Below are 25,393 nucleotides of genomic sequence, written 5' to 3'. Positions count from 1 at the left end.
ACGTGTTTGAAGATGCTAAATCTGGTGTACTCAAAAAAGGATCAACATGTCTATCCTGGCTAGTGTCGCCAGGCAGACATTTTTACATTTTCCAAACTTTGCCATACAATTTTAAAATGTAGCAATCATACCTTTTTATCACTAAGGCCAGACACCTGGTCCACATACTCCTCTTGGATCATGAAGGCAGCGAGGTTGGCTGTGTAACTGGCCAGGAAGATGACAGCAAAGAAGGCCCAAACTGATACCATAATCTTACTTGTGGTTCCCTTTGGGTTTTGTACAGGCACAGAATTATTGAACACCAGGCCCCAAAGCAGCCAAATGGCTTTACCAATGGTAAATGAAGGTCCACCAGGCTCTATACAACAGGAAAAGAAAGCAAACCTGTGACCTATAGAACTGTAGAAAAGTATGACAACATGGAATCGTAGTTAACATATTAACAATAGAAGCACAGAAGAACATTTTTTAAATAATGCATATGTGAATAAGAGTATTACTTTACACACTATGAAGACAGCTACTTAGGGCTATCCTTGTTGGCTACTATGAATTATATACTGCATATAAAACCTATAACATTTTTATTGGAAAAAAATACATAATACTAAAAATAATTACTACTATATTCACCCTCACAGAGCCATCTTTTGCAGGTTATCTTAGGATCCCCAACTATTGTATGTAATCTTCAGGTAAACTAGTGAGCATATTAAACTAGTCAGTTCCTTACTCTGCATGTTTCCATCTTGCTTGTGGATCAATTTTCAAAAGACCAAAAGCATCCTATCAACCCACTTATTGTACGGATTAGTTATGCTCAAATGAAAGAGCATAACATTTCATCTATGCACTGTGCTGGTAGAAATTATTGCTTATGTATAGATTTTCTTGAAAGAATATGGCTCCTGACAGTCAGCCAATTCCTATTGGAATACAAGGAAGCCATTATTACAGGAACAAGTTACACGGACATTCTATTAGTATAGAGCCTAAGTGAAGGCTTGACAAAGGTTCTGTACTAAGAGCCGAAACATTGCTTTAACTTTTCCTGTACTAAAGACTGACTATCAAGTAAACTGCTTGGTGTAATTAGGCTTTCTTGTATTCTTATGTGGCTTGGGGATTCACCTTCCCTCCCTGGAGCTCTCTAGTTGGAACTCTCTTTTTCTACTTACATGTGCATTCTTCTAAAACTATAGCAACCTCAGTCAATTCCTACCATGGGCATCAAATGTATGACAAGCATTGATTGACACTAGAAAGTCATTAGAGCCACCTCAAAAGCAGTTTGGCTGCTCTTTCTCACAGCAACTAGAATACATGTACTATAGGGCCTGTGGGCCTGTGCCTCTCACACTTTTTCAGATTCTATACAGGAAAGGGGTAAAATATGTCACATGTTTACTGGTGAATGCGGTGTAAATAAAGCCTCTATATAGGTGTTGTATGGGTGGTGAGCCATATATTTGGAAAGGTTCCCAAGCAAAACCCATTGTGTAGAACAAGGGCAAGAGGTGGAAGAAATTGTTGAGTGGGTGCCTTTTTTGTGTAACCAAAATTGACTGGAGCTGCGGTGATACCTTTAATAAATCAAATATTATTTTTTCTTAGTCACACCATGAAGCTGTATCAAACTCAAAGGAGACTGTGGGTTCTTGCCCTGTTCATTCTAAAAAAAGAAAACTTGCCAAATCTCTATGACGTGGACTGACTCATCAATTAGTGCGCCAAATAAAAATAATGCAAATTAATTCAGCCCTTCTCCTTTTAGTGATATGCCAATAGAGTAGATGGGGAAAAATAATCTTTCAGTCTCCTCTTCTGGTATACCAGTTTTGGGAGATGGACTGAAATAAAAATGGCAGCTTAAAAATCCTCTGGAGTGGCTCCTAGCCAACAGGCATAAAACTGTCTGCTCTGTTTAGGTAGCTACTGATTCATTAGGGAAGGAATGGAATTAGAGAAAGAAGAATATAATCTCACCTCGACCATCTGCAAGGCACCTGTTGTATCCAACTGGGCTGAAATACTCAAATACAAATACAGCTACAGCTGAAACAATAAGAAGCATCACGAACATCATCACCCAGACATCAGCGCTGAAAGGTTCTGAGGAAAGAAAAATAAAGAAACTTCATTACAGGTAAGAAAAAAAATAAAACCATATATTTGGCTGAAACTGTTAATATAAATAAAAGAAAGAATGAAATAAGGTAAAGTCTGAAAACAAATAACTGAGACAGTTGAAATGTAGGTGAGAGCAGAAATGGAGATAAATATGAGCCACACTTTCCATACCAAGAAATGCAGAGGGTGAGACTGTCCCATTGCTCCTAGACACCATCACACTAATGCCGGTTTCTATGAAAGGAACAGAAAAATCCACCACTTCTGAACGTTCCTCGTTGATGGTTAAGGATCCAACAGCCATGTAGGCGCGTTTAGTAACAACCTGGAGAAAAATGAGTATAACAGCTAAGTATTCAAATACACCTTTGTATTATGTCAAAATAGATCTCTCTAACTGGTAATCAGGGCCGCCATCAGGGCATGACAACCATAATGGTTGTCATGGGCCTGGCGGTCCTGAGGGGATCGGACTGCTCTGGGAGCCCGGGCCCCACATTCCATATGTGCTAAAATAGATAGCAATTATCGCGATCTATATGTGCACCTGCGGCCCCGGCTACCTGTACAATGTAGAAGGGGGTCAGCCAGCACCATCTTAACTTTCCAGCAGCTCCTCTGCCTGTAACTCTCACGGACTCCACGGCTGGCAGAGCGTTGTAACAGGTTACCATGGCAATGCTCGGCATGGCACCCATGCACGGCTCGCGAGAGTTACAGGCACAGAAGCTGCTGGAAAGTTAAGATGGTGCTGGCTGACCCCCTTCTACATTGTACAGCGGCTGACTACCTCCACCATCCACTGGGCCATCAGGTATGCAATCTCCCCCCTCCCTGGCCAGGTGTGTTCAAATAAAGTGTGTTCAAATAAATGTAAATACCACCATAAATGCTCTCCTCCCCCCCAAATGCAGCATCTACTTTACACAATTATACACACTAAAACCACAACACAAACACACACTGCATTCACCATACACACACTAAAACCACAACACAAACACACACTACATTCACTATACACACACTAAAACCACTACACAAACACAAATTGCATTCCCCATACACACAACACATCCACTACACAAACAAACACGGCATTCACTATACACACACTAAAACCACAACACAAACACACACTGCATTCACCATAAACACAATACATCCACTACACAAACACACACTGCATTCACCATAGACGCAATACATCCACTACACAAACACATGCTACATTTACCATATACACACTACATCCACTACACAAACACACACTGCATTCACCATAGACACAATACATCCACTACACAAACACATGCTACATTTACCATATATACACTACATCCACTACACAAACACACACTGCATTCACCATACACACACTACATCCTCTACACAAACACACACTCCATTTGTCATACACACACTACATAAACACACTGCATTCACCATACACACACTACATCCACTACACAAACACACACTGCATTTAACATACACACACTAGAACCACTACACAAACACACACTGCATTTACCATACACACACTAGATCCACTACACAAACACACACTGCATTGACCATACACACACTAGATCCACTGCATAAACATACACTGCATTCACCATACACACACTACATCCACTACACAAACACATACTGCATTTACCATACACACACTAGATCCACTACACAAACACACACAGCATTGACCATACGTACACTATATCCACTACATAAACATACACTGCATTCGCCATACACTACATCCACTACACACAGGCTGCATTCACTGTACACTGTATCTAAAACACACAAACACTACATCCATTATACAAATGTGCAATCGGTATCCACTATACATACCACATCCACTACACACACACACAGGGCATCCTTGTGGGCGGACTCCGAATGGGCCTTATGGGCGGACTCGGGGGCAGGACCCGGGGCCCAGACCTTAAACTGTGTCAGGAGCCCCAACATTTCTGATGGCAGCCCTGCTTGTAAATATACAATTTGATTAACTTCAGTCGTGTTAAAGAAAACATGACTGTTTTAGAAATTTGAGAAAGAGTTATAAAGAGTTCAAACGGTTGTTTATTGAGAAGATGAAGGATTCTAAAATAATGAATCCCTATTTGGTGTTTAAACCAAAACCACATGGAGAGACAAAATTAATAATCACAAAAGCCAGGTGCAAACCATATAAGCACTCCTTCAAGTGCTTAAATAGAACAATCACTGACTTGTGTTTCTGCCTTGAGGTTTGAAAGATTTGGGTAAATTTCTCTTGATTACTATTTGCCTCATTTTGTTACTTTGTTTCATTTTTTTAATTTATTGTTATTTTTATACGTATTAAAGTGTTGTATTTGATATCTGTGGTTGTTATAGTATGCATCCTTTTTGGTGCTAAAATAAATCTTGTCTCACTTACATAAGAAGTCACATGGAGACAAAAACTTACGTGAGCAAAATCCATATAAACCCCTTAAGGACAGAGCTTCGGAAGCTTGTCTTTCACTTTATGACAACGGCATTTTTTGCATTTTTTGCTGTTTGCGTTTGTGGCGAAACCGACCTCGCCACGTGTCCTTGGAGGGGGCTGATTGCCCGCCTCTTGCCTTTGGACTATGGACCAGACTTTATGGGAATGTGATACCCCAGATTGCCATACCATGGAGCCTATTCATATAATGAAAGACTATGGGAAAGACTTTAGCTCCATGGCAATTGTACTGTGTGAGTAGGATCTGCGCGCTATTCGGTAGTTTTGTGCGTGCAGATCCCAGCTATCTGGGGATAGGTGAAATGTCTGTGTGTTATGTGTAAATGTGACTTTATGTATTTTAAAGTGTTTTATGTTGTTTTGCAACCATGTGGTTAATGGAGTCTGCCTTTAGTCCTGGGTAATTGGATTACTTCTCCAATTAACTCCAGGGCAGAAGGGAGGAAACCAGGGTGCATTGTGGGGATGTTTTTCTGCCAGCTAGAAAGGAACAAAAGATACTTTTAGTAACTTTTGAACCCCTGGTCGGATTCATGCCATTTTTTAATATGTTGTTCCCCTGAATGGATTGATTGTGGATATGTATTTTTATGTGAATGTGATGTATGGTTTTAAAGTTATGAAAGTTGTGTAAAAGTATATTTTACACTGTATGAATAATGGGATTATGTGTCACACTAAGGGGAGGGGATGTGTGGGAGGTAACATCTATGTCATTGGTTCTTTTATGCCTCCCCCTGGGTGTGGCCTGTATGTGTGAGTTGGAAATAAAAGCCAGGCTGGATGAGCCAGTCCAGAGTTCCTGTTTTACCCTCAAAGTGATGTGTCGTCTCATTATTGGGGGAAGGATTTATTGAATGCTGTTCCAGTTGACTGCTAGGAGTACAAGCCTATTCGTATGGTTCCTATTCAATGGTCTACAGCATTCATATGCTTGGGAGAATTTAAAGGTTTCTCGGATTCGGTGATTGTGGTGTCTGCCAGAGTGCTTGGAGTCCTCAGGAAGCACTAGGAGCATCCATTAACGGAGGTACTCAGTCGGGGTGCCAGGTGATCCGTTACATTGGTGGCAGCGGTGGGATGGCGTCCTAGTGCGAGGTAAAGCAGCTCAGAGACACTGTTTGGATTTACAAATTGAGGGCAACGCTAGCACTCGTGCAGCGCCCCTGGGAGCAGACTAGTATGGAAGGTTCTGGCTCTGGAGATGATTGGCTGGCCGAGGTGAGGCAGCGAGTGGCCGAGTATGGGGATGATATACCCATGGAGACACGCCGAGTGATCTGGAACCAGGTCATGGCCGAGCGAAACACAAGGCTGGACCGAGAATTCCGGTTGGCGAAAGAGAGGAAGTATGCTCAGCAGCAGGAGCGTTACAGCAGCCGAGTAGAGGCTGCATCCGAGGAGGTTAGCCGTCTTTCCCTGAGGCGGCGGGAGGAACCCGAAGTGGGGGTCCTCATAGACTGGTCCTGTGAGGAACCACAACAGGCAGGTAGAGATGGGACCAAGGTCTCTCCACCGGGATGCTGGGCAGCCGGCCCAGATCCCCAGCAGCAGCCAGAGTTGCCAGGTGGGGAAGCAGGTGGCCCTTACTCACAAATGTTGAGGGGCCTCACGGATTGGTCCTGGGAAGACCCACAGATGGCAGGTGGAGATGGGACTGCGGTCTCTCTACCGGCCCTACAGGGATGCTGGGCAGTCGGCCCAGATCCCCAGCGGCAGTGTGCGTTACAGGGAGCTGAAGGTGCCGTTCTTGCTCCTCAGCGGCAGTCTACGGTGCAGGGAGAGGAGCCTGTTATCCCCTCTCCCCAGCGGTTGAAGGTGTGTAAGGGAGAGGAGTTTGTTATTCCCTCTCCCCAGCGGCAGCACAGCTCACCAAGGGGAGAAAGTAAGCCCCTCACCAGCGCAGATGGGACCGTGGTCTCTGCGCCCTGCCTACAGGGAGTACAGAGGGTCAGCCTGCTCCCCAGCGGCTGAAAGTGTGTAAGGGAGAGGAGTTTGTTACCCCCTCTCCCCAGCAGCAGCTTAGCACACCAAGGGGAGACAGTAAGCCCCACACCAGCGCAGATGGGACCGTGGTCTCTGCGCCCAAGTTACAGGGAGCTGAAGGGGCCGTCCTCCCTCCCCAGCGGCAGTGTGATTTGTTGGGAATTGGGAGCCCAGTCTCCATTCCCCAGCGGCAGAGTATCCAGCAGGGAATGGAGAGCCCAGCCCCCTTTCCCCCTCAGCAGGACTCTGTGCTGGGAGGAGAGACAGTCGGTCTCCCTCCACAGAGACGGGAAGTATGTATGGGAGAGGATATTGTTACCACCTCTCCCCAGCGGCGGATCATTAATGTACAGGGAATAGAGAGCCCAGTCTCCATTCCCCAGCGGCAGAGTGTTCTAATGGGAGAGGAGCTGGTTACCACCTCTCCCCAGCGGCAGCTTAATGTACCAGGGGGAGACTGTAAGCCCCACACCTGTGCAGATGGGACAGTGGTCTCTGCACTTCCAGCACAGGGGGTAGGGACGGTCGGTCCTGCCCCCCCACGACAGGGCTGTTTAGCCAAAGGGGAGACAGTCTGTCTCCAGCAGCAGAGCTGTGTACCCAGAGGGGAGACGGTCGGTCTCCCCCTCCCACAACCAGGCTCCAATCAGGCTACTTCAGTGGTAGCGCTGGCACCAGGGCAGAGTACCGCTGGTCTCTGCCCACTCAGCAACCCACCAAGGCAGACTACCAGTCCCCCACAAAGCCGTGGTGAGGCACCTGGACCTGGACAAAGTTCTCCTCTACCCAGGTGTAGTAACCAGTTATTGTGGGTGGGAGGTACTGCTGTTTGTGCTTCATGGGTGGGTTGCTGGACTAACCAGGGCACTGACCGGCAGGAGGTCAGATACCCTGTTAGTCTGGGGGGTAAAGGGGAGAAGTGTGGCGAAACCGACCTCGCCACGTGTCCTTGGAGGGGGCTGATTGCCCGCCTCTTGCCTTTGGACTATGGACCAGACTTTATGGGAATGTGATACCCCAGATAGCCATACCATGGAGCCTATTCATATAATGAAAGACTATGGGAAAGACTTTAGCTCCATGGCAATTGTACTGTGTGAGTAGGATCTGCGCGCTATTCGGTAGTTTTGTGCGTGCAGATCCCAGCTATCTGGGGATAGGTGAAATGTCTGTGTGTTATGTGTAAATGTGACTTTATGTATTTTAAAGTGTTTTATGTTGTTTTGCAACCATGTGGTTAATGGAGTCTGCCTTTAGTCCTGGGTAATTGGATTACTTCTCCAATTAACTCCAGGGCAGAAGGGAGGAAACCAGGGTGCATTGTGGGGATGTTTTTCTGCCAGCTAGAAAGGAACAAAAGATACTTTTAGTAACTTTTGAACCCCTGGTCGGATTCATGCCATTTTTTAATATGTTGTTCCCCTGAATGGATTGATTGTGGATATGTATTTTTATGTGAATGTGATGTATGGTTTTAAAGTTATGAAAGTTGTGTAAAAGTATATTTTACACTGTATGCATAATGGGATTATGTGTCACACTAAGGGGAGGGGATGTGTGGGAGGTAACATCTATGTCATTGGTTCTTTTATGCCTCCCCCTGGGTGTGGCCTGTATGTGTGAGTTGGAAATAAAAGCCAGGCTGGATGAGCCAGTCCAGAGTTCCTGTTTTACCCTCAAAGTGATGTGTCGTCTCATTATTGGGGGAAGGATTTATTGAATGCTGTTCCAGTTGACTGCTAGGAGTACAAGCCTATTCGTATGGTTCCTATTCAATGGTCTACAGCATTCATATGCTTGGGAGAATTTAAAGGTTTCTCGGATTCGGTGATTGTGGTGTCTGCCAGAGTGCTTGGAGTCCTCAGGAAGCACTAGGAGCATCCATTAACGGAGGTACTCAGTCGGGGTGCCAGGTGATCCGTTACAGCGTTCAACTGCAATTTGCATTTGACTAATTTATTGCACCGACGCATATTATATACCGTTTATTAAAGGACAGAAAGGGCTTTCATTTGATGTAACATATATATATATATATATATATATATATATATATATATATACATGCTTATTTATTATAAAAAAAATACTGAAAAATGCAAAAAAAAAGAAAAATTTTGATATTTTTTTTTACAGTTTTTGCAATTATAATGTGTGCCTAATTAGTGCAGGTTAAGGAAAGTACTTAAAAATAAATTCATTTAGTTGTTCTGATTTACAGAATATATAATGTGTCTGGGATTTTCAGTTTTTTTTGGTAGTTACAGGTCACAAAGCACAAAGAGTAAAATAAACTTTTAATATGGAGCGATTTTAGAATTTGGTATGTTTGTCTTGTAAGCTTTATAGCCATAAAAGAAAACAAAATTGCCACACAAAAGTATATATTTATAAAAGTAGACACCACAGGCTATTTACCTAAGGTTGTTTTGACACTTTCTACGTAGCCATTTTACCGCCAACCTCTGCTAAATATTGGAGTAAAATTTAGTTTTGGGGGGTTTTCGCACACAAACTTATAGAAAAAAACTTCTCATGTGTATTTTGTAAAGTTGGTGTGTGCTATTCCTGTACAAAGTTTTATTATGTGTTCAGTTACTTCTGCTGATTACAACGGTACCCCCATTGTATGTCTTTGGCACTATTTCGTGAAGCTACAGTGCCATAAGGGAGACCTGTCCTTTTCAGTATTCACAGTAGAATTTTGAGAGACGGATTTAATGAGCCTATGCTTCCATTTGGGGTATTATAACAGTTTGACTGTTCAAAAAAACCCCACAAAGGCCTACCATTTGTAAAAGTAGACACTCCAGGGTATCTCATAAGGTGCATATTGTGCCTTAACATGCCCCCATTTTTTTACCATTACATGCCAAATTATGTGTTAAAAAAGAATTTTGTGCATTTTTTACATACGGATTGCATTTTTGCTGGGCATTTTGTATATTTCATGTGTGCCACTAAGTTCAAACCCCCCAAATTATGCTCAGCTAAGTCTTCTGAGTAAAAGGACACCCCCATTGTATGTCTATGGCACTATTTCGTGAAGCTACAGTGCCATAAGGGAGACCTGTCCTTTTCAGTATTCACAGTAGAATTTTGAGAGACGGATTTAATGAGCCTATGCTTCCATTTGGGGTATTATAACAGTTTGACTGTTCAAAAACACCCCACAAAGGCCTACCATTTGTAAAAGTAGACACTCCAGGGTATCTCATAAGGTGCATATTGTGCCTTAACATGCCCCCATTTTTTTACCATTACATGCCAAATTATGTGTTAAAAAAGAATTTTGTGCATTTTTTACATACGGATTGCATTTTTGCTGGGCATTTTGTATATTTCATGTGTGCCACTAAGTTCAAACCCCCCAAATTATGCTCAGCTAAGTCTTCTGAGTAAAAGGACACCCCCATTGTATGTCTATGGCACTATTTTGTGAAGCTACAGTGCCATATAGGAGACCAAGCCATATCAGTTTTTACCGAACTTTGAATTTTGACGCCGGGCCTAAGTGCAATTTCCAAGCATCTTCGCAGGTTTTAAATTCAAACTACCCCACAAAGGCCTACCATTTCTTAAAGTAGACACCCCAGGGTATTTCAAAAGGCATATTTTGAACCTTAGCGTGGGATCATTTTTCCGCTAGCGTGTACCAGGTGTAGTGGTAATAAGCATTTTTTTCTGCCTTTTTGACACACAAAGTGAGTTTGCACAGTATATTTTGCAAACCATATGTGTACTACCACTGTATAATACTTCATATGTTGCTCAGCTATGTCTGCTGAGTACAAAAATACCCCCGTATGTACCTTTGCCAGGTATATGTGGACATCGGAGGGGCACATTTGGGACACAGCCATTACATTTTTTTTTCAACTTTACATTTTTACGCTGTGCCCATGTCCCATTTTAGAGTATTTTACCAGGATATATAATCCAAATACCCCATAAAGCCATACCATTTCTTAAAGAAGACATCCCAGGGTATTTCAAAAGGCATATTTTGAACCTTAGCGTGGGATCATTTTTCCGCTAGCTTGTACCAGGTGTAGTGGTAATGAGCGTTATTAAATGTATTTTTTTACTTTTTAAAACTTTTTTTACTTTTTAAAACTATTTTTTAAACTTTTGTTTTGCTTATTAATTTTTTTAAAGTTTCCTAAACTTTCTTAAAACTTTTTTTTACAGATTTAACATTTTTCTAAGCTTTTTTTTTACGTTAACCCCTAACTAGCAGTAAGCAGCACTAACAGTAAATTCCCAATTTTCCCATAACTCCCACCCACCCCAGCTAGCAAAATATTTAATTATACAATATTTAAATTAGTTAAGTAAATAAATTTAACCCCTGAGGGTTAAAAAATAAATAAAAGTTCATCGTCAGGGGTTAAACAAAATTAGATCACAGTCTAATACTGTGATCTGTATTTTGATCACTGTAGGCAGTGATCGACTGGCAGGGAAGGGGTTAATTTTTATTTGGACTGGGTAAAGGTTTTTTTTTTTATAAGCTTTTTGAAGCTTATTTTTAAACTTTTTTTAACGTTAACCCCTAGTTAGCCTAATACTAAATCCCCCAATTCCCCACTAACTTCCACCCTCCCCAGCTAGCTAAATTTATAATTTTAAAATATTTAAATTAATTAATAAAATAAATTTAACCCCTGAGGGTTAAAAAAAAGAATAATTAACCCTCAGGGGTTAAAAAAAAATCAGATCATAGTAAAATGTAATCCCTGCCAATTGATCACTGTAGTCAGTGATCAATTGGCAGGGAAGGGGTTAATTTTTTATTAAAATGGGTAAAGGGGGGGGTGAAGGGGGTGGGATTTGAAATAAACTTTATTTTTTTGTCACCAGGGGGCAGGGTCAACACGGATCCATCTCCCTGCACTTCACACTGAACCCGGAAGTGCAGGGAGGCAGAGGTGAGTATACAGAGCACATGTGCCCGCTCAGACATGCTGTCAGAGCGGGCACATGTACTGGGGCAGCCGGATCCGGTGTTCCCGGTCTGCCTCTAATGCAGAGGCAGACCGGAGCACCATTAACCCCTCGATCGCCGCGATTGCGGCGATCTGGGGTTAATTTTAACGGGTGAAGGACGAGGTCCGTCACTCGTCATTAACGCATTCCCCTGAGTGACGGACCTCGTCCGTCACTCGTCGTTAAGGGGTTAATACTTGCTGTTAAATATATTATATTATTAATACATTATACACCATTATACGGTTGTTAATATATAGACTTCTGAGTAACTTTTATCCTAATCAGAAATTATTTTTGAGGCAGCAGCAATAAGAAATACTCTTTTGTATTTCTAAAGTGTACTTTTGATCATTTCACCAGCACCTTGACAGATGTATATTTAGGACAGTCCATTTGTATGTAAATATTCTTTACAAAAATGTTTTCCATAAGAAAATGTCAAGATCAGACAAGAGGATCTAGTCACAAAAAGTACACTGTAACATGCTAGTTAATATGGCGGGAAATTAAAATTGGAGATTTCTTCCAGCTTCGCTCATGTGTCCAAAAATTGGATGTCAACTCAAAACCCAAAAGGCTGTCAACAAATACATTAGGTTCTTAAATAAAAAAAATAAAAAAAATGTAACTATGTAGTATAAAACAAAACTACAGCATAACTAGAAAGTGGATGCATCAGAAATCTGAGGAAGGAATATTTTAACCATCTGTTGTACTGATATCCTGCCGTGGGTGGGGAAGCTAAAGTTGAGATTGGTCCATTGCCAAAAGATAATATGTCATTAACCTACAGAACCTTGATGGATTTGACGGAAACACTTTCCTTTTCGATAATTGCACCCCACTTCTCCTTATACAAACGGCTGCCCTAAACATTTATTTTTTAGTACAGTAGCTGGCCTCCTGCTGCTGCTATCTATGCAACAGTGAGTTGAGCAAGATTTGCTTAGCATGACCTGCCAATCCTGTTGCAAAGAGTAAAAAATGACTGACACAATGCACATGTTTGCTAAAAGGTGATCGTAGCACCAGCATCAACTGAACGTTGTGTAAAAAAAAATAAAAAAAAATCACTGTGTAGAAAAAAACAAAAAACTATCAGATATGCAATTAACTAAATGCTACGTTAGGTGTGACATTTCTGAATTAATAACCTGGAAAGTACTGACATATGAGAAAATCAGAATGACTTTCTGGTCTTATAACTGTGCTATTTTAAAACATATAGGCATAGTATAGATTGGACATTTTCATTCATTTTCATTCCGAAGAATTATTAAAGCATTGGTCCCAGGCAGAGGAGTACATTACCTTAAATTAAATTTGCTCTTACCTCTCCAATCATTCCATTCCATGTCCCATTAATTTTCTTTCCATGCTTGCCGTTGGTCACCAGATATAGATCATAGGTGAATTTGACAGTCTTTGCTATTTTCTTCAGGATATCTATGCAAAAGCCCTTACAGCATCTCTTGATGTAGTTTCCCCCCTCTTCGGTGCGATTCCTAATGATCAGAATAAGATTAGCATGAGTTCTGGAAGACTGACATATCTCCCTTAGTCACAGGAACAAGCTCCCTGCAGGGTAAGGTCCTTTCCATAGCAACCTTAGAACACAGCACTTACATTACGAAGGATGTCAATTCTCTATGTCTGCCTCTGACTATATCTCATTGCTGCCTATAGCAATGACCAATTTATAGGTTGCAGGTATTCTTAGTGCTTGTTGTGGCTTAATTTAGAAAATATGCACATTGCAGAATCATTTAAAACAAATATGAAATGTGCCACGGTAATTCAATTTGCTGCTCAGTATAAAAAGAATGGAGCATCTGCTATATTTACATATCATTTATCGTGTCTAGCTGTGTATTACTGACAAACAGCAGTAAACATGAATTCGGTATTCCTTTCTAGAAACATAGATATTTATATTATCACAGTTCCACTGTTAGTGGTGTTGCCTTTTGAACCTGTTGTTTCGCCCTAAATAATTCGACATTGCAATTTTGAGTCTGGCTGAAACCATAGCTACAGAAATGGTAAATTAGCGCTACAATTACAGAATGAGAAAGGAAAAAAAGAAATGCATCAGCGCGCCCACTGTTAGTGTTTTATAATACAATAAAGACAAATGGTAAAAAAATAAACATAAGAGTTGCATGGAAAATGGATCCAAATGATTAACCCTTTAAGGATAGAGCCAATTGTACAAGTTCTGATCAAAACAAAACGTAAACACAACCTGGAATTTGCGCTGTGTGTCTGTTCAACCATAGTTTACCTCATTCATATTAAGTGCACCCACACTTATTATATATCATTTTGTTCAGGAGAAACAAGGCGTTTAATGTCAAACATGTATATAAAATGTAAAAAAAACTTTGAGAAATTAAGAAATGTTGTTATTTTTGAAATTCTGCATGGCATTTTAACTGTTATTGTAATATTACTGTTAGCTTTTACTGCAATAAATTACACATATTTGTATTCAGCATTGTCTCACAAGTACAACACTACCCACCATGTACAGGTTTTATGGAGTTTTGGAGAGTTACAGGGTCAAATATAGGGCTTTCCCCTTTTTAATTTTTACACATTGAAATTTGCCAGGTTAGTTTGCTGGGCCTATGCTGCCTTTGGGACCATATGGCAGTTCAGGAATGAAAATTAACCTTAGCATGGAATACCATTTGCAAAAGTAGATAACCCAGGGTATTCAAAATGGGGTATGTTCAGTCTTTTGTAGTAGCCACTTAGTCACAAACCCTGGTCAAAGTTAGCGTTCATATCAATTTTTTGCATTTTTCACACAAAGACTGCACTTTCATTAATGATATCATTGTCATTATACATTTTACTGCTGTAAAACACTCATATTTGTGTTCAGCGTAAAAATCATATTTGATGCCTCATGCGTAAAAAGATACCCTGCATGTACAGGTTTTATGGAGTTTTGAAAAGTTATAGGGTCAAATATAGGGTTTGCCCATTACATTTTTTACAAAAATTGTTGTTATTTTTAAATTTCTTCAATAAATTTTCATTTTAAGACCGGAGAGCAGCCTTTCTTGTTGGATATCTCAAAATACACTTAGAATTATATATAATATCAAGATACGCTTATGGTCAGGGCCGGACTGGCCCACCGGGATACCGGGAAATTTCCCGGTGGGCCGTCGGCACCTGGGGCCGGACAGACAGCTGGCTGACCTGCGGCCGCAGGGGGGAGCTGGCTGTTCCGGTGGCCGCAGGGGGGAGCTGGTTCCTGGCTGTTCCGGCGGCCGCAGGGGGCAGCTGGCTGTACTGGCTCTGCTCCCCCGCCCGCGCGCGCTACTTAATGAGACCAGGGCCGGAATATCCAGTCTCATTAAGCTGCGCGCTGGGGAGAAGATCCAGCACAGCCAGCTCCCCCCTGCGGCCGCCGGAACAGCCAGGAACCAGCTCCCCCCTGCGGCCGCCAGCACACCTGACCCAGCTGTCTGCCCTGCACGACTCCTGTCCGGTTGCCCACAAGTAGCTATATTATGTGTCTGTGTCATGGCGTGTGTCTGTCTGTCATAGTATGTGTGATGGTGTATCTGTCTGTCATGGTGTGTGTCTGTCTGTCATGGTGTGTGTGTGTCTGTCAAGACGTGTGTGTCTGTCAAGAAATGAGTGTCCGTCATGATATGTGTGTGTGTGTGTCAAGGTATGTGTGTGTGTGCCAAAGTGTGTGTGTGTGTCAAGGTATGTGTGTGTGTGCCAAAGTGTGTGTGTGTGTCTGTCATGGTATGTGTGTGTGTCTGTCAAGGTGTTTCTGTGTCTGTCAAGGTGTGTGTGTCTGTCATGGTGTGTGTGTGTGTCTGTCAAGACGTGTGTGTGTCTGTCATCTGTCATGGTATATGTGTGTGTCTGTCATGGTGTATGTGTGTGTCTGTGAGTTTTTACTCACCTTTTTTTTTCCACGCCGTGCTGCGGGGCTAGCATAGATTTTTTTTCCAGGGCTGCTTTACATTCCCAGTCCAGCCCTGCTTATGGTATGTGATCTTAATTTTCAGGCACTAGGGGGACTGCCTGAACACTCTCATAGACTGCTTTGCGGCCATCTGATTGCGACGTCTGTCATGATCACATGGCCCTGGAGGGTCGGAAAGGAAACAGGGGGACTGCCTGGCTCATGAGGCAGGCCCCCTGGACCAGGATGGCTTCAGATCGCCAGTACAGGTAAGTAAATGGTGGTCTAGGAGCGCACAGTCGTTAGGGCATACTATGCCGCCCTAACGGGTTTAGGCTCACTTAATGTTGGACGGCATAGTACGCCGTAACGACTGTGCGCTCCCAGACCACCATTTACTTACCTGTACTGGCGATCTGAAGCCATCCCGGTCCAGGGGGCCTGCCTCTGTAATCGGGAATACAGATTTTACGTATAATACGCATGCAGCATACCTCATAAGAACTGTGACTATAGCAATAAACTATGATAAAGAAATGTCAGAGGGAGCGAAAAAAAACGATGTAATAAAAATAGAACGTATATACTAAAATGGTGTAACGTATAGAGGTGACACCTTCAACACTTCTCCTATAACTTTGCTCTTCCTCTCAAGTTTCTTTTTGATAAGATCTAAAATATGAAACATTAAGATAATGTTAACATTAAAAAACAAGAACTATATCGAGCTTCAAAAAGTGCTTAATTGGTGCCTTAACAATTAAGAAGTTGTCTTCTGTGTACTTTTATTTATTTATGAATTTGAGAAAGGGACATATTTATTCACTAAACACCAAATTGTTGCAATGTATAAACCAAACTGCAAAGCAAGTTAACTTAACCCCTTAAGGTTACATGATGGAAATATTCCGCTTTTAGTTCTGAAGCTGTGTCTTTAAGGGCATAATGAAGGTTTGACTTCAGCTGAGCTGGATAATGTTTTCAACTGAGCTATTGTTGTCTACATTTTGTAATTAAAGTTTTAATTCAATAGAGTTACTGAGTTATTCGCCAAAGTAAGAATTATTGGGAATTTAACATGTGTTTTTGGACAACTAAAGCATAATGAGAAGTTAACTTTGAATTTTGTTTAATTTCTTGACAACTCCTGATACACTTTAATAAATAATCCTGCCAGTATTAATTCAAGAAAACAACAAAACAAGCAAACACATATTGCAAAAATTAATGAAAAATATTAAATAACTGCACTAATTGAAAACATGACAAAATCAATGGAGAGTGAATGAAAAGGCTCACTAATCTGCAAATAGAAGCTCCCGCGTGTGTGTGAAAAAATCAAACAATATTGAGTTGGTTCCCTGTAGATAGCTTCACATTCTATTTTGGGCCTATATAACTTGAAGCATGCATTCTGCTAGCTTGCTTCCTGCTCTTTAAATGATATCAGGATTATGATCTATTTCCTAATAACTGAATTAATACCATTACATATAGCTTCCTATCTATATGTGTGTGTGTCTTTGTTTAATATTTTTACTGTATTCTTTACGTCTTGATACTTGTATTCTTTCACTATTGGAGTAAGCAATGACATTATGAATAATCCAGTCATGGTGTAGAAAAGATCTGGCCATGACTAGCAGGGATACAAATGCTTCCAACAACAGGGAAGCTTTTAATTTTTTCACTGAGCTATTATTGAGAAAATCTGCCCTATTAGCCAATGAAACACATCGTGTCTACAAAAGTATAGTGATTTGCCACTTGGCTGGATTAAGGTGCTATCAATTAGCACTTGCAAATAAAGGAATCAGATGAGTCGCGATTAAAGAATCCACTAAGCATCTTCCACCATTGGACAGGCGAACTTTACTGGTTCTTGACAGCCATTGGGGCAAGGCTGGTTTTACACACTATTGTATTAAATTATTCATGTTTGTTAGTCTATTTAGATTTATCCTTTTGTGTTTTTAGTAATAAATGTTATTGAGTCATGATCGTTCTGTTTTCTTTTCCTCCATTTACCTAAATTCATCTTGAGGAACATCTACTGAATACTGATTTTCCATTTATGACCTCTTGACAAATTATTTGTATTTTGGTATGCATTCAGGGCCTATCCTTGGGTTACAGACGCCTGGGTGCAGAATATTTTTTTTTTTTGGCGCCCTAGGTGGGCATGATCACCTTTTCCTAACTTCTCCCCTTTACCAATCTCCTGTCCAGACATATATGGTTCTAGGGCAACATCTCCACCTCTCCATCTGTAAGCCCCACCCCTTTTTTGTAATCACAATTCTTTGTCAATAACTTAGTCAACAAGTCAAAATAGATTTTTTATTTTTTGACAATTCTGTAAAGTGCATGCAAATCAAATAGTTGCAGCAGAAAACAAATCTTGAACTGAAAAATAATAAACTTTTAAACAGAAGTAGCCTAGAGGGATATTGGTTATACCGCACCAGACGATGCCTGGCAAGGTTGAAACGATCATCTGGGGTTGCTGTATGCAGAGAGAGCCTGCCTGCATTTTGGATTTGTACTGCCCTTTTTGATGGGATCAGTCTGATATGCAGATCTACTGGTTCTTTCTGTAATGGCACAAGATGAGCTAAAACCAACTTGAGTTCTGAGCGGGGACTCACCGAAGGGCAGGCTATTTGAGCTGTTGTCCGTTCTCAGTACTCTCTTGCACCTTGTTTTTTCCTCAGCAGAAAATCTATAAGTACAGGTGCAAAACAGGCAAGATAGATGGATTCTGGACTATCACCAGCAACACAATTTATAGAGCTAATTCAATCGTTTACTTTAAATTGGATGGCTTCGTTATGTGTGCGGCAGATGCTTAAACAGATATATATATATATATATATATATATATATATATATATATAAAACTACAACACTATCACTGCATATGCAAAATACGCATCACTAATCTCTTGCTTTAATATTGATTATCACTGGTTGGAAAAAAAAACAGCTCTATGTGTAGGACATGAACCGTGATTTTACATACTTTTAACACAATGAAGGAAATTTCCTTATTACATTTTCAATAAAATCATAAAACAGCGTAAATAACAGATTTCCATAATAATATAAAAAAATCACAAAACAAATATAAATTAGATAAAATAAATAGTAAGAAGCATGTACGCATATGGTGTGCATCAGTAGCCTATATGTTACTGACAATACTGCACATTTTTGTATTTTCAAGGTTATATTCTATCAGAATAATTTTTGTTTCAGGAGCATGGATTGACCCAAATATACAGTGGTGTATTTTGGATATGTGGTGCCCTTGGCGTGACTAAATTCGGGCACCCCTCTAATATAAATGTGCCCCACCACTTCGTATCAAAGCCACTTTTTTGATTGACAGACGCACACCCTCATTGACACATGCACTGAGATAGACTCACTGACAAATACACAGTCCTTGGCATACACATACAGTCATTGGCACACACACACTGTTTAAAGGGAAACTCCAGTGCCAGGAAAACAAATTGTTTCCCTGGCACTGCAGGTCCCCTCTCCCTTCCACCCCCCATCCCATGTTGCTGAAGGGGTAAGAACCCCTTCAGTGACTTACCTGAGACCAGCGCTGATGTCCCTCGGCGCTGGTTTAGGGTCCGCCCACGCTCCTCCCCCGCCGACGTCATCCGGCGGGGGAGACTGATTGCGCATGCGCGGCCACCGGCGGCAGAGACCTCTCCATAGGAAAGCATTGAAAATGCTTTTAATGCTTCCCTATGGGTAATTTGGTGTGATGTCGTCCAGCGACAGTATAGCACAGAAAACCTGTGCTCAGTGGTGTATCCTGGTTTTGTGCTGCCCTAGGCAGGACAAAACTCAGGCGCCCCCCTCCCGCCCGCGCCACCCCCATCCAACCCTTCCCCCCGCCCGCACCACCCCCACCGTTCCCCCGCCCCGCCTTCTAAATACACACACACACATTCACTTACAGATACGCATAAACTAGCTAACAGAAACACACACTCGCTAACAGAAACACACACACACTTACAGACACACTCACACTCTCTAACAGACACACATTCACTAGCAGATACACACACACTCACACTAACAGACACACACGCACTAACAGACACACACTAACAGACATACATACACACACACTAACAGACATACACACTAACAGACATACATACACACACACACACACACACACTAACAGACACACACTAACAGACATACACACACACTAACATACATACACACACACACTAACAGACAGACACACACACACTAACAGACAGACACGCTAACAGACATTCACACACACACACTAACAGACATACACAGACACACTAACAGACATTCACACACACACACACTAACAGACATACACACACACTAACAGACAGACACACACGCACTAACAGACACACACACACATTAACAGACAGACACACACACACTAACAGACAGACACACACACACACTAACAGACAGACACACACACACAGACAGACACACACACACACACTAACATACATACACACACACTAACACACACACAGACATTCACACACACACACTAACAGACATTCTCTCACACACACACACTAACAGACATACACACATACACACATACTCACTCACTCACATATTTAACAAATTTTTTATTTTTATTTTTTAATTTACCCCCCCAGCCTCCTTACCTTTGGGAATGCTGGGGGGGTCCTATTTCTCCCTGGTGGTCCAGTGATTGCTGGGCGGCGCTGGCGGGCGGCCGGCGAGGGAGCTCTTGCTCTGAGCTGTCTGCTCAGCTCCCTCGCGCGCCGCACAGTGAGGCTGGGAGGCGGAGCCGGAATATGACGTCATATTCCGGCTCCCAGCCTCACTGTGCGGCGCGCGAGGGAGCTGAGCAGACAGCTCAGAGGAAGAGCTCCCTCGCCGGCGCCCGCCAGCACTGCCCAGCAGACCGACCGACCGACCGCCCGCCCAGACGGCATGTCAGTTAGCCGCAAGGCTAACAAGGCATTTGCCCTGGGCGTTTGGGGGCGGCTTTTTTGCCGCCCCCTGGAAAATGCCGCCCAAGGCAAATGCCTTGTTTGCCTCGCGGCTAATACGCCCCTGCCTGTGCTATAAACCAGGAAGTGCCCTCTAGTGGCAGTCTTGTAGACAGCCACTAGAGGAGAAGTTAACCCTGCAATGTAAATATTGCAGTTTATGAAAACTGCAATATTTACAGTTGCAGGGTTAAGGGTAGTGGGAGTTGGCACCCAGACCACTCCAATGGGCAGAAGTGGTCTGGGTGCCTGGAGTGTCCCTTTAAACAATCCACACTTTCACTGGCAGACACACACTGACACGCATACACTGACATACGCTCACTGGCACAAACATCCTCACTGATTTGACACACTCTGACAGACAGACACATTCACTCACTCACTTATAGACACACACTGACAGCTACACACACTCATTGACACACACACAAACACTGACAGACACACACACACACACTGACAGACACACACAAACATTGATAGACAAACACACTGACAGACACACACACTCACTGACAGACATACACTAACAGCCACACACACACTCACTAACACACACACACTCGCTAACACACACACATATTTTCTTATACACTCACCAATTATTATTTTTTTATTATTTAAATCCACCCAGCCTCCCTACCTTTGGGAGAGCTGGAGTGGGTCCTATCCCTGACTGCTGTTGGGCTGGGTCTTTGCTGGGGCTGCTGGCTCCTGCTGGCAGACTTCTTCTGGCTGGGCTGGCAGGATCGTTGCTGGGCTGGCTGTTGGTGCTGGCTGTGCGGACGAGCAGGCGCTCAATGGAGGCGGCGAGGGAACTGAGGTCTTCCTGTTCTGCTAACTCCCGCACCACCAAGGCTGGAGTGATGTGATATTCCAGCTCCTGGCATCTAGATCCCGGCACCCGGCAGGGTGCACAAGGGAGTAGGAAGAGCTCAGAGGATTGCGCTCCCTAACCGTCTGCCTACATGCTGAGTATCTGAACACATAGACGGGTCCTAAGGTGGCCAGTCAGTCACCTCTTGGGCCCCCCAGGATGAGGCAAACACGGCATTTGCTTGAGCACTTTGGTTAGCGTTTTTTTTGCCGCCCCCCGAAAGTGCCACTCTAGGCATACCTAAGCATATGCCTTGTTTGCCTCGCAGCAAATACAGCTCTGCATATATATGAACAGCATAAGTGCCTGTTTTATTGAACAGTGTTTTTTTTTGTGTGTTTTTTAATCAGTACTCCTCTTCACTTTTTTTTTTGGTACATTATCTTCTAGTCTTCTAGGAAGGATGCAGTGTGTACATATTGGCTGATTATATAATTAAAGAAAACAAACTCACTTACAGTAATTTTTTTAATCAGATCATGTATATCCAAATCTTCGCAGATATAATGGATATAATAGATAAATCAGTAAGTCTTGCCTGAGACATTGTGGGACGCAGGTCCTTTTTAATCAACTCTAGTTTTGAAAATTAACATTTCCCAGTAGCGACACTTATAGCAAGTGTCATCAATATTCTCAGTGAAATGGAAAAGTGTAGGGATGTGTTGGTCAAGTTATTCTCCACTAGATACTTCAAGTTGTTGGTTACAGTCACCTCCTAAATTAGTAAACATCTAATAATGACAAGTTCGTCAGATAGATCCATTCCACTAATGTCCGAGTACCATAACTGGCTGTCAGTTAACTTGTTTTCCAGATCCATGTAACACTTCAATATTTCACTTCTGTCCATTTATTTGTATCTTTTTATTAAAAAAAAAATTGTATTGGGTCTGCAATAGACTCATCTCCATGTTCAAAAATCTTCTTTCTCCGTCGAGGTCTAATTGCAACGACATAAGCAATTATTTTTCAGGTATTTTTTTGGCATCAGCTAGCACGTTCTCAAAACCCTCATCAGACCTGTATTCCACCAAGTGCTTGTTCAACTTTTTCAGTTCCTGTACACAGCCTGATATGTTTAATGTTGTTTGCTGAAATATTTTGCTGATTACGTTCAATTTTGATAATATTTCATACCAAATGACAACAGAACAGATTAATTTGAATGAATTCATCTTAGTTGCTTGGTTTCTAAGGAATGAGGAATGATATGACTGGCGTTAATGTCCTTGTTGTCATCATCTGAGATGTCATACAGTGCATCATATACTTCAGGTTAGAAATTGCACAAGGGTTTAATTGCTGTGACTCTGTTTTCCTATCTGTTATCGGAGAGTGGTTTTAAAGTTTGATTTTAACATGCTCCTTAAATACTTGCCACCATTGGGTTGATGAGGCAAAGAACACAAAGTTCTTGAATGATGCCCAAAACATCTACTGTTAAGTGGGAAATCTTTGCAGCACTTTGTATAAGTGCTATCTGAAAGTAGACAAGTAAAAATGATGTTTTCAAATGTTGTATTGTCTACTGAGCAAAAATCCAGGAAGATTTCTCAAACTTTAACTTTTTTTGTGCTTTAATCTAAAACAACACATTGGTCAACAATACTAATGTACTCACATCAGGAATACAATCCTGGATAATCTGAAGATATTTGGACTAATTCAGGTTTTGTTTATTTTTTTCTCATATTTTTGTTCCAACTGTGGTAATTAGCTCATTCTGAATCTTGTAGCCGAGATAATGTGGCATATGTGAATGCTGTGAAATTGAGCACTGATTTCTCTGAATGTGTTTGATGGGATCAAATGTCCCTAACATTTCAACATAGCCACAAAGTGCCAGATTTTGTCCGGCTAAACACTGAATAATGTATATTATTCTCATTACGACAGAATACCAACGCTGTTCTTCTCGGTCAATAATTTTTTGATTGATATTATCAATAGTTGTTCCCTTTTCCAAACTCTTGAAAGTTCCATCCATTTCTTGTAATTTGTGACATGGATTGTGTGTTTTTTTCACGTTGGCTTCACTGCCAATCACTAAAGCCTTTTTTTTTAGGCCAATGCCATATTTTCCTTTTTGAATATCCTGAAAGTAAAGCACTAGACTGAATTATTAAATGCAGAATAGATCAACCAATTCCGTGCTATCTTCTCTCCATTATCCAGAACCTTTTGGTAGTAAGCTATTGAAAAGTTCCTTTTGGTATCCTCTTTCTGAAAAGTACAGTACAAGCCTTTTCTTGAACAGGACCAATTTTTATCAAAGTTATTCTGTGTTGGTCAACAATTTTTTTCAGGTCAGAAAGCAGAGTTGCTTGAGCTTTCACTTGATGATTCCTTTGGCTCTTTCATATGATGTTGATAGCCGAGTTCAATGCACCCAGCGTCTGACTCAATGGAAACATCAGATGTATCTTCCTCTTCAATGTCAACATGCTCTGCGGCTGAACCAATGTAACCTACAGTTATATCTCCAGTTGTTATTGGCTAAATGCTGTGCTCTGGATCCACTGGGACCAGATTGTCACATTTTGAATTATTTCCATTCAGTATTTGTTTCTCCTTCTCCACCATGTGAAATGAGACTGGGATTATCTCTGTGCTTGAGTTGCTGTATTTGTGCCAAGGGAATCTTGACCACTGTTTAATGAAGACTGTGGCTGTAAGAAGCTTGTGATAGGAGAAGTCATTTTTTTTCAAAGCTTCTTTCTTTTTGCAGGTTTTGATATCCGAATAACTTTGTTTTTTTTCCTAGCCATCTGAGGGAAAAAGCAAATAAATATAGTTACGTACAACATCATTAATACATATTATTTGGAACATATCAGCAAAGCATAATTAAATAAAATGCCATGGGAAACTATGTTAAAATGCAAGCAATAAGAAAAAAATGACAGCTCTTACCTCTTTCCATTACAGTTCTTGAGGAGCTCCCATCAAACATGTCTTGTTGCAGCAGTAATTGGTGTCTTCCTGTGTTAATGTTTTTAATCTTTTTTTTCCCATATTTGTTCAATGATTCTTCTAATTGAACCCTTGATATGGCAACAAGATTCCCAAGAAAAATATCACGCATCAAATTTTAAAATAAAATGAAACCTCTATTACATGTTAATTGTTGTTGTTTTTTTATTTAAGATTTCAATAGCCTCCTCCTCTTCCACTGTTGATTTTTACTAGTTCAGGTAAAGGGCCATGTCAATGCATGCCACACGTGACCCGTGATCCTGCATTGACATTACCCGTGTCTTCCTGACCTCATCTATTTTGAAACAGAGGACTGGTCTGGAGGATCACTTTAGATTAAACAAGCACGTCACATATACACTTTTTTTTTATTTCAGCTCCCGTTCTGCATTCAAACATTGGTGCTCATGTTAATTTTGCCAGCACTTGCATCTGTTGGTGCCCACTCCTCTCAGCACCCCTCTTCTGCTTCAGCTCCCTGGCTTGGTGCACCTGACCAGGATCAGCCCTGAATGCATTTTTACTCTTTTAAGGGGCTCTGGTGCCCTTCCATTTATGTGTGATGTATATATTTGTGGACCCAATAGGGCCACAGGGTTTTACAGCTACTGTTTATTTGTTTGGAATTCTTTTCTTTGAAGGGGCACTTAAAACAACATAATCACTACAACTCACTATAGTAGTTATGTTGCCTAGAGTGCCCTGCCGTTGAATCTCAAACCATTTACGAGCTCTTTGTCGTAATCCTTCATATATCAGGTGATAGGTTTATAATGGGATTGTCACTTATACTCATAAGTATCTATGGGAGTATATAATATTTACCAGCATGTGTTAACTACTCATTTGAACAAGTATCACTGAATAATACTATTTTTGGTAAAAAAAAAATGTATGTGTTGTGTTTCACACACACTGGAGTTTGC

General features: G+C 41.5%; 1 protein-coding gene across 1 annotated transcript in view; it reads right to left on the bottom strand.

Moving 5' to 3' along the window:
* GRIN2B (glutamate ionotropic receptor NMDA type subunit 2B) overlaps positions 1 to 25,393 on the bottom strand; it is a 527,768-nt gene that overhangs the window by 54,044 nt on the left and 448,331 nt on the right. Inside the window, exons 7-10 of the mRNA XM_063426354.1 lie at positions 12,954 to 13,125; positions 2,305 to 2,458; positions 1,990 to 2,115; positions 132 to 361 (exon numbers count right to left, since the gene is read on the bottom strand). Coding sequence (XP_063282424.1) covers positions 132 to 361; positions 1,990 to 2,115; positions 2,305 to 2,458; positions 12,954 to 13,125 — 682 coding nt within the window. The remainder of the gene's footprint in view (positions 1 to 131; positions 362 to 1,989; positions 2,116 to 2,304; positions 2,459 to 12,953; positions 13,126 to 25,393) is intronic.

The sequence above is a fragment of the Pelobates fuscus genome, chromosome 7 (assembly GCF_036172605.1).
Source record: "Pelobates fuscus isolate aPelFus1 chromosome 7, aPelFus1.pri, whole genome shotgun sequence".
Classification (NCBI taxonomy): domain Eukaryota; kingdom Metazoa; phylum Chordata; class Amphibia; order Anura; family Pelobatidae; genus Pelobates; species Pelobates fuscus.
This window is presented reverse-complemented; position numbering and strand designations above follow the sequence as displayed.